At 57.6% G+C, this 10192-nt stretch overlaps 1 protein-coding gene across 15 annotated transcripts in view; it reads left to right on the top strand.

Annotated features, from left to right (window-relative positions):
* DLG4 (discs large homolog 4) overlaps nucleotides 1-10192 on the top strand; it is a 23612-nt gene that overhangs the window by 1437 nt on the left and 11983 nt on the right. For 4 of the 15 annotated variants that reach the window (XM_015562554.1, XM_015562553.1, XM_015562552.1 and 1 more), the window contains one exon: nucleotides 7686-7751. In XM_015562554.1, the coding sequence (XP_015418040.1) occupies nucleotides 7686-7751 (66 nt within the window). Of the gene's footprint in view, nucleotides 343-2494; nucleotides 2655-2858; nucleotides 2985-4816; nucleotides 4882-6034; nucleotides 6377-7685; nucleotides 7851-10192 lie in introns of those variants that run through there. The other 11 variants (XM_015562549.1, XM_015562547.1, XM_006761619.2 and 8 more) reach the window with 10 other exon arrangements.

The raw sequence follows: 10192 nt of genomic DNA, 5'->3' as shown, positions 1-10192 counted from the left end.
CTCATGCCCCAGCCCCCGAACTCCGGGGCTGCTAGCCCCCGGTGCCCCCGCCCCTCCTGAGAACCGGGGTGTGCTCCCCAAGCCCCCCCTCCATTGGGGACTCCCTTTTAGGACCCCCTTTCCCTCCCTCCCACGCTCCCCTACCCTTCCCTTCTCCAACCCCTTCTTTCCCCTCTCACCCCTCCCCCCATCCTGGCCACCCCTGCAAAAGTGGGGTGCGGAGGGGGGAGGGGTGAGAACCCACGGAGGAGAGGAACGAAACTCCGATGAAGTCAGAGCCCCCTACCCGCCGCGGCGGCCAGGCCCCACAACATGGACTGTCTCTGTATAGTGACAACCAAGGTAAGCATGATGGTGGGGGGGCTCTAAACTGGGGGAGGGTATGAGTTTGTGGGGAGGGGTTAGGCCGGCCTAATCTGGGGCTGGGGGTCCTGGAGTTAGAGCATCAGAAGATGTATTTGGGGTCCTAATTTAGTTTGGGGTTCACATATGAGCAAACGCTGGGTTTGGCCACAGGTGCCCCCTGGAGTCATCCCTTTGTACCTGTAGAGAAATGGAAAATTTGGGGTACACTGGTTTGGGGGTCTGGTAGGTTTTGGGGTTCATCAACCATATTTGAGAGAGACTTATTTAAGGAGAAGCCTGGCTCACATGGGAGTCCTGTTCCTGTATGTTAGAAGGTGGACTATGGGGGGGATTCTCTTTCCTCCTGGGGGACAAGCTGGCCTCTGGGTGCCCTGTCTGATTTAAGGGGGCTTTCGGTATGGGTAGAAGGTTATTGGTTGTGAAGGCCTGACTGCTCTGGGGGTGTCAGCTGGTGAGAAGGGGTGGGCCTTCAGGCTATAGAAACAGCGTCTTCTGGTAGATACATTTGGGGGTGCTTTCTCAATTAGAGGGAACTGTTAATTTAGGGTTTCATCATGATCATGTGGGATGGGGAGAGTTGGGAGTTGTCGGAGGGCTGGGGCCTGACAAGGATCACCTGAGGGAATGGACCAAGTAAGGTTAGGCTCTGGGGTACTCCCATGGGAGACACAGGTTACAGCAGCTGAGGTTGCGGGTTCCTGAGGAGGAGGAGGGGGAGGTTTTGGAAGAAAGGGGATTTGAGGAGGGGGGCCAGATGAGTGGTGCAAAATTTGGGGGTGGGCAAGGTGGGTGCCCAATATCTCCCTCTCCTCCCACACTGTATCTGCCCCTGGTTGAGTAAAAGGGAGATTTGATGGAGGGCAATGTTTCTGTTACCTCTGACACTTGGGCTCAAGGTGCCGGAAAATACCTGGATTTAAGGTGACGGGCGGTGGGTGAAAAGGAGTAGGAGGAGGGCAGGGCTGGCGGCAGTGAGGATCTGTACAAGGTGTCCCTGTGGTTGGAGTGTGGAAAGGGCAGGAGATCACGACAGGGAGCACAAGCGAGCTCCTGGTGGATACCGAATACCTAGGTCTTGGCTGTGAGACTCTGGGACTGGAGAGCTGGATGCCTGGTGTGTGGAGGGAGGCATGGGCTGGTGGCAGGCAGCTGGGGGTTGGGGGGTGGGACAGGAAGTGGGGGCCGGGAAGGCGGGGTCTGGTGAGTCAGAAGCTGGGGAGGGGGTTATATTTAGTGGGAACTGCAGCTTTTCAGGGGAGGGAGCTGAGGACACACATGTTCCCTGTCACAAACTTACACATGTGTGAGCACGGACGGAAGAGATTGGGGGATGAGGACCTTTATGTCGCCAAGGCTGCTTGCTTGTCCCTCTTACTGAGACCTTTCTCCCCCCGCTGCTGCTTTGCACCCCTCTCCCATCCCCTGTGGTTTCAGTAGATTTGGGGGGGCCTCAGTTTCTCTGGCCTGCTCTCTCCAACGTCCTCTGGTCCTCAGCTCCTCCTGTCTCCTGCCCTAGCCTGCTTCTGAGACTTAGGCTCCCAGGCTGTGGTTCGGTGCACAGGTGTACACAGAAAGCCAGCTGGAATGTGTGGGCTTTGCTTCCAACACGTGTGCACATGTGTGAGCGAGGGTGAGGGGCTCCCTGGCACTGGCAGCTCTTCTGGGAGGGGGCGCTTATCCGTGTTCCTTCCAGACTCCCACTTCTTCCATGGAGCCCAGGGTGGAACTCCCCTGAAGAAAGGAGCTTGTACAGAGAGGATGATGCATTTGGGCTTTTACAGAGGCGTGGAGAGAGACTCAGGCTTGCCACATTCCTTGGCCTGAAAACTTGTCAGTTGCGGGATGGCGGGGACTCCAACTCCCATAAGGCCTTGAGGCACAAGATCCCTCCGTGTTAGGGGATTGCTGCCACGGGGCTGTTGGGAGTTGTGGTTCCTCTCTATCCAGGGCAGCGGAGGGTAGCCCTGGAGGAACCAGCAGGGGGCACATGGCTCTTGTCCCCCCCAAAATGCTATGTGGGAAGCGGGTGCTCAGGCCGCTGAGCTCCCCAGCTCCGTCTGAGAGTACTCCATCTTCCATTACCTATATTTAGACACCGGGTGCAGTAATTTAAGGAACATGTATTGGATATCTACCCTGTGCTTTGTGCCAACTCTGCTTTCATAGCTATCACTTATTCTTACTCTGTGCCTCTCTCTGCAGGAGTCTCTCGATCTCTGAGCATCTCTTTCTCCCACTCCGCCCCCGTCCCTCCCCCTTCTCTCCGCACTGCTGCCGCCGTTGCCATGGTAACCGGCGACGACTGAAGTTGCGTGGCGGACTGGAGGGCCGGGCGCGGGTGGCGGAGGGCGGAGCAGAACTGCGGGGGAAGGGGACGGTGGGGAAAGACCAGGGGTATTTGAACCCTCGGAGGCGAAGCGGTTAATCCCTCCGGGTGGTCCTTATTGGGCAAAGCTAAGATGACGGGGGCGGGGCAGTGTGGCCAGCGGCCTCATTCATTGGCCGACATGGGCGTGGCGAAAGGCCAGTACGGGGGAGGCCGGGGAGCAAATGGGCGGGGAGTGGATGGAGGCGTGGTCTCCTGGAGGCAGGTGGGCGAGGTCTGGCTTACTCTCCAGGTTGGCGGGCTACAGCCCTCGGAAAGGGGCGGGGCCTTAGGGCTGGGCTGACCTGGCAGGGGCGTGGCGTGGTCCCATGTGCCAAAATGAGACGGGGTCTGAGGGGCTTGTCTAAGTAACTGCGGGGCGCGAGGGTCTTTGGAAAGGAGAATCCGGGGGTTGGGCCATCTGACGTCTCAATTTTCCTAAGATGGAGGCCTGTTCAGATTTCGTTAGAGCACAACCTCCTACCTCAGCTCTATGTTCCAAGGAGACGGTTACTAGGCGACAGCAAAGTCCTTGATAGCTGCGTTGCTAGGCAACCGGGAAACGGAAAATGGAGGGAAAAAGGAAATGGGGGGTGGGGGGTCTTGGGTCATAGCGCCCACTAGTGGAGAACTGTGATTTTTTTTTTCCATCCTTGAAGACATTTCGAGTCCCGCCCCTTCGGCACTTGGTTTCCTTTGAGGATCCAAGCATCTATCCACATATGAAACTAGGGCGTTGGGGGTCATCTTGGGGGCGCATCTAACAGACTCGGGGCCACAGGAAAGAGGAGGCATTGGCGAGATTCTAGGGAAGGCCGTCCTTCATGCCATTTGTGAGCGTTTTAGAGAAGCCAGAGGAGCAGATTTGGGGAGGCCGCTCACTGGGCTTTGGGAAAGAAAGGCGGGCGTTCAATGGGAGAATCTTTGGGAGAGACGCTTTGAGGCCGTTGTTGGGCAGTCGGTTTGGGGTGTTCTGGAAAATTTGTGGGTTACTGCAAATTGGACCATATCTTACTTTAGTGAATATTTTTCGAGGCTGGTGTCTGGGACAGATTAGCACATTTGGGAGCAATCTTCCAACGCAGTTGGAACTCGGAATCATGGAGGGGGATGAATAATGTATGAAACTGCGGGGTAAAGAAAAAAAATAGAAAAATACCTCTTAATTTAAGGGTTTGGGGGTAAATTGAAAAGGTTTCCTTTGAATTTGGAGCGTCAGCTTTAAGATACACGAAGTATTACCTAAAATTGGGGTCTGGCGGTATGAGGGACTGGTCTATTAGAAAAGCCTGAGTATTTTATTAGATTTGGGTATTTGGACAGGGGACGACAAAGGAATTTGAGAACTGCTTATTTGGATGTTTACATTAGAGCAAGGGTAATATTTGCATTAATTTCAAGATTTCTGTTAGTGGATGGAGGGATAGATATGATTTTGAAAGGGATGATTTAAGGGGAAGATCAGTTTGAGGGCAGACGAGGATCTGTGGTCCTTAAACTCTTGAAAAACACCCCCTGGCTCTCAGGCGGGGCTGGACTACCGGTGAGAATAGGAGCTGTCTCTGCGTCCGCCCGCCGGGATGCTGTCCACATGCACAGTCTTTGGGGACGTGGGGGGCGGGGCTTGTGGGAGACAATGTAGACCCCTTGGGGGTCCTAAGGTGAGATAAATGCTGCTTCCTTCCCTGCACCCTGACAGCCCAGCAGTGACGAGCGGTCTAGCGAGGCTTTGGAATAGTTAGGGGCCTGGTGGTTGTCGGGGTGCGCGATGAGGCAGAAGAAGGGGCCCGGAGAGCCAGACGATGGATGGGCGCACGTTAGGAGCGTCTCTCTTTGTGGAGGGAGCCGACCGTGGACGGGCAAGTCCGCCAGGAACCGCTGGAGCCGGGAAAGTTGACGGCCCGGAGGGTCTCCCCGCACCCTCTCTCCGTGACGCTCCGCCTCCTGTCAGTGGGTAGGTCAGAATGACCCAGACTCCAGCTCACAGAACAATAACACAGGCAAAGGCCCTCCTCTTGCCAGCAAATAAGAGTTATAAACGGAATTGACGTCAGCAGACCTCTCCCCGGTAAGTCATTCCCCCTCCCCTCCGCCCCCCCCCCTTCTCCATGTCGGCTCGGAACAGATTCGCCTCCATGTGTCTCTGCGTGGTACGTGCCGCGATCCGGGCTCCGGCCCCGCTCCCCTCCTCCCGGACCCTCCACATCTCAGGGTGCGAGCTCCAAGCGCTGACGCTGCTCCTGCTGCTGGGCGCGGGGTCTCTGGGTTGCAGTGTCTCGCGGACAAGCGCAGGGGGTCCCCCCTCTTACCTCCACCCACTTTCACTCACACCCCTCTGTGCTGGGGGTGTCAGCCTCGGCGCCAGGTTGTTTTGTGCAGCTGGGGCGACAGTGAGGAGGGGGCCCAGGGAGGAGGAACAGCGGCGATCCCCAAGCCTTTCACTTCTCTTCTGCCCTAATATCTTGGGGGTGTTCCAATAGCATTGGAGCTGTCGCGGGTCCGGGCCTCAGCCCCAGGAGGGGACCTGAGCATCTGTTTAGGGGATCCCCCCTTGCTATCCGTTCTGCTTTAGATGTCCTAATTGAGGACTGAGAGGTGCCGGCCCCAACTCCCACCTCCTGGTTTCAGAGCTACTCTCCCACCCTCCCCTTTCCAGATGCCCCCCCGCCCCCCATACATGTACTTAGAACATTTCCAAGGGCTGAAGGTAGGCTCTAACCTCCTTCAGCCACATTCTGGGAACTTTGTCCCTTACCTTGTTTCTATTTCTGTCACATTGTCTCCCATCTGGAGGAGCCTTTCCCCCAGTCCCGGACCCCCTCTCCCCCACAGGGGTGGGGCAGAGAGAGGTGATGGCAGTCTCACTGTGATAAACATTTACCTCCCTCTCCTCTCTAGAATAAACGATGAAATGCCCCTTCCCATGCTTCCCTTTTCCTTATGTGCACCTGGCATTTCATCATCTGGTTCAGGAATCTTCTCTGTGAGATGGGGTGCACAGGGAGGGGCATGGGGCAGACCCTGTCCCAGACTCCTAAGCTCGAAGCTGCAACCCTTGGCCCGGCCTCATTTACCAGGGAATTGGGGGCCTTGTGAAGTGAGAGAGGAGAGCTGCCTGGACCCCCCGGTTCTGGGGCACTGCCCCTTAGTTCTTGCACTGTCCTGGCTGAAGACCACCTTTTTCCGGGTGTGGGATGAGCAAGCTCTTTCACTGAATTCTGTTATCGAAGATGGCTTAGCCTTTGAGGACGGACACTTAGCTTATACTCTCCCCTCCTCTCCCGTCTCTGCTCTTTGTGCCCGGGGCATTGAACCCTGGAGCTCAGGTACTGCTGCTCTCTTCACATCTGTGGGCCAGAAAACGGGGTACGTCTTCAGGAGCCCCTGTTTTCCTTCTTTGAGGCTTCAGATGTATCAGGGTACTTCTTGATGCCAGTTGTCTGTGTCCTGGGTCGAGAATCTTCATGTTGCCAGCACCATGTCCCTCCCCCCGTTCTTTTACTGCAAGCTGAGCTACAGCCAAAGTTGAGTTACGTCTTGGTTCATCATGCTCGGAAATTTCAGAATCATACTGTCGTATTAGGCATTGACCTTGATAGGCTTCCTTCAGTTGGATCATGCAGCTGTTGGCCTCCAAATGTTGGGGTATGCTCGGCTTCCCAGACACTTTTTTGAGAAGGAAATTCTTTTTGTTACCCATGTGTACTGGGGAGTGTATCCTACGTCCCCCTCCAGACGGTTCCCTTCTCCTCCTTCCCCAGCCTGGAGTTTGGGAGGATCTGCTTCTGTGGGGGGCCGGGTCCTGAGAAGGGGAGCAGCGGGAGGTCAGAGCAGAGGCGGGAGGACCAGGCAGGGTTGCTGCCCTTCTCTGCTGTCTCCGGCTGCCCCTTTCCTCTCTCTCTGTCCCCCAGTTAATCTCCTTTGCTGGTGCCCCTATTAAGCTAGCGCAGGAGGCCCTCGAGATGGCAGGTGGTTAGCTGGGAAGGGAGTAATGTTGGGTCTTTCACTCCTTCAGGCCAGAGGGAGACCGTGCTTTTACCCTGAGGCTCAGCACCCTACCTTCTTCCTGTCAGGGACCCTGGAACCTGACACCCATACCTGTCCCCTCCCTGAACCCTGCTGCCCCCGTCCTCCCCTTTCTCTCCCATCCCCTCCTCGTACATCCGATTAGCTGGCTGGGCTGTGGGCATTTGTTGGGGTGGGGCCGGACTCTTGGGGCCCCTCTGCTGACTTCTTGGGAACCAGCGGGGCCTTTGGAAAAAGAGCTGGCCAGGTTTAGCTTTGTCCTGCTTGGGGGGCTGATGCCAAGTACCTGCTCGCTGAAGGGCCTGACTGAGGCCCCTGCCGTGGGCATGGAAGGTGCTGGAGAGTCAGTCTCCTGAGGTAGAAGCTGTAGTGGGGAGACTGAGGCAATGAGGGTGGGGTGGTGGTAGGATGGAATGGCGAGCAGGAGCAGCAACTGGAATAGGGAGGAGGGAGGTTACAACCTGGGGGGTGGGATTAAGGCAACGAGGGAAGTGGGATGAAGATGATGAGAGAAGCAAAGAATTCGGGGCTGGATGGATGTAGAGAATGTGGGTCCCACTGTCGGAGGGGCTGTCGCTCTGAAAGGATGGAGGGATTTATGGTGCAGGCCTGGGGGAGGGGTGAAGAAACAGAGGCCAGAGGAGGGAGTTTGCTGGGTAGAAGGCTGGGGGTCCTAGGGTGGGAGGAAGGGGAGTTGGGGGTTGGAGCTGGGATTTGGAAAGAGATGAGAGGTGCCCAGGCCCGGTCAGGAGAGGGGGCTGTGGGAGGGTGGAGAGAGGGGAACCAATGGGCTGGAGGAGAGGGAGGGGGAGGAGCTGGTCTGGCCCCAGGGCCTTCCGCACTGCACTGGCGGCAGGGGGGAAGAGGAGGCGGCCTGGAGCCCGAGGCACTGGGTCGGCCCCAGTGACACTTCCATCCCTGTCCCCAGAAATACCGCTACCAAGATGAAGACACACCCCCTCTGGAGCACAGCCCGGCCCACCTCCCCAACCAGGTAAACGCCCCCGAGCTGGTGCACGTGGCGGAGAGGAACTTGTCCCACCTCGAGGCCGTCCACGGGGTCGTGGGCCGCGCCCATCTCTCCCCCCTCAAGGTAGGAGACTCAGGGAGCCCCTCCCCAGTGCGGCCCTCGGAGCCTCGGAGCTACAACCGCCCTCCAAGGCCGGTAGGGCGATAGCCAAGCTGTGTAGGTGGAGGAAGGCTGGGACTGTGGGCTGGGACTTGGGCTCCTGGGGCCTAGGGGAGAGGGTATTTGGGGGGGCTGGAAACCTTGTTCCTACAGAAGAGAAGCAGAGGCCAGGCAAGTGGGAGTGGGTGCAGAGCTGAAAGCCTGGATGTGCGTGTGTGTCTGTCTGTCTGCCTGCCTGCGTGTCTGCGCGCCTATGTGTTGAGATGTGTGCAGGATGCTCACCAAGCCAGGGCTACTCCATTCCTTCACATTCCCTGCCTCTGTTCACGGTCTCCGTGTCCAGAGCTCTATTCAGAGCTCCCGCTGCCCTCATTAGCTCTGGTCCCTTCCCTGCCTCCTCCCCCCACTTCCCGCTCCTGGGCCTGGCTCTCCCTGTCTCCCTGGTCTCCAGTCCTTTCCATCTGTCTGGCCTGAGACCTCTGGCTGGGGAGCCCTCTGCCTCTGTCCCCGGCCCCAGCTTTGCTCCGCTCCTGCGCTTCCTCCCCTCCTTGCTGCCGTCCCTCCCTGCTGGCTGGTTCTTGATGCTGTCTCTCTCTTCCTCCCACGCACGCTCCTCCCGCCCCCAGATCCCCGCTCAGGCCCTCTGTGGCCTGCTCAGTCCTCTTCAAGGGTCAGCCAGGCACCCCTCCTCCCCCTCCCACTTACCCCCTTCACTGTTCATCATTGCTCTCCCCGCTCCCAGGCCTCCCCTCTCCTCCTCTTGGGCTCTCATTTCTGCCCAGATATTTTCTCTGTGCCCTGTCTGTCCCCCGTTATTATTTATGACCACCTGTTTCCCTCTCTCCTGTGTGCCGGAATCTGAGTTTCCTTCTCCCGTCCGGGGAGCCTTGTTTCTGAGACCTCCCATTCTCTAGGCCACTTTCACCCCCCCACCTCAGTCTCCTCTTCCAGGGGCACAGGATGGGAAGAATGGAGAGCACCAGGCAAGCTGTGCGATTGAGGGGAACGTTGTGGGCTCAGGGCTGGGCTTCTGGGCTCCTGCGGGATGCCCTGGGGAGGGGGACTTGGCTGATCACACTAAGAAGGTGGGAGGAGGTCGGAGCCTAGGGATGAGGGGGCAGGGAGGGGCAGCAGCAGGTTCTGGGGTGAGAAGGAGGTGGCTGGCAGGAGAGGAGCTGGAGAGAGAAAGACCATTCTCTGGCTCTAGCAAAATGGAGAGACAGCAGAAGGGTAAGAGGTCCCAGGGCAGGGGACAGGCCAGGCTGAGACTGAAATCAGGGTAGCAGGTTGAGCTGACTGAGGAAGGGAAGGAAGACCCTGGAGCTGGGGAGATGGTGAGACGCTCTGGGGGCTGCAGGAGCGAAGGAAAGACGCCAGAGCTGCTTTTTCCAGGTGGGCCGTTCCGTCCCTGGGAGGGGTGAGATGAGAGAGGGAGGCTTGAGAGGTGCAGTTGGTACAGGACTGGGGTGCTGCAGTCAGAGCTCAGGAAGCGCAGGGAAGTGGAGGAGAGAGTGTGGAGGCCCGAGTGTGAGTGTGGGAGGTCTTAGGACAGGCAGACAGGAGAAACCCCAGTTTTCAGAGGAGAATGAAGGATTGTGATTTAGGGATGGAATCTGGAGGGGCTGAGGATGAGGTCAGGGGGAGTGGTGCTGATCTTAGTGGGGAATCAGGAGTGAGGATGGAGGATAAGGCCACGAGACTAATAGGGATGGGCTGGAAGGTCGGATAGGGGCAGGGAAGCAGATGGAGAGTGGAGGCTGGGGCTGGAGACTGAAATGGAAGGTGGGACAGGTTTATAGATGGGGGTGTGGGAATGGGGTAGAGAAAGGGCTCTAGGTGGGGATTGAGGATAGGCTGCAGGGTGGAGGATGGCCATGTGGAGGGGAGTTTGGTGTCAGTGCCTATTGGCTGAATAACAGCATTTACTGAGACCTGAAGGGTCGGAGGATGGTGCTAATAGATTTATGAGTGTGAAATCTATTAGCGATTGAACATGGCAATGTGTAGTATTGAGAAGCAGCAGTAGGGGAGGGGAGAGACCCCTTTGCAGGAGAGAAAGAGGAGCCTGGGGAGACGTGAAGACTGCCTCTCGCTTGGTAGGCTCCAGATAAATATTTGTTTAAGGAGGCGCTAGGTTGGGGATCCCGGAAGGAGGCTCTGGGCAGCCTTCCCTCATTGCCATGGAGACGTGGCTTCTGTTGCCCTGGCAATGGGGGAAGCCCCTAGGACCGGCCTAGAGCTGGCCCCACCCCGGAGTCTAGAGACCCTGCTCTTTCGAGGCCACTGACGTCAGGGGCCTTAGCACG

Source organism: Myotis davidii, unplaced genomic scaffold (assembly GCF_000327345.1).
Source record: "Myotis davidii unplaced genomic scaffold, ASM32734v1 scaffold37, whole genome shotgun sequence".
Classification (NCBI taxonomy): Eukaryota; Metazoa; Chordata; class Mammalia; order Chiroptera; family Vespertilionidae; genus Myotis; species Myotis davidii.
Note: the sequence above shows the minus strand (reverse complement) of the source record. Positions and strands in the feature narration are given on the sequence as shown.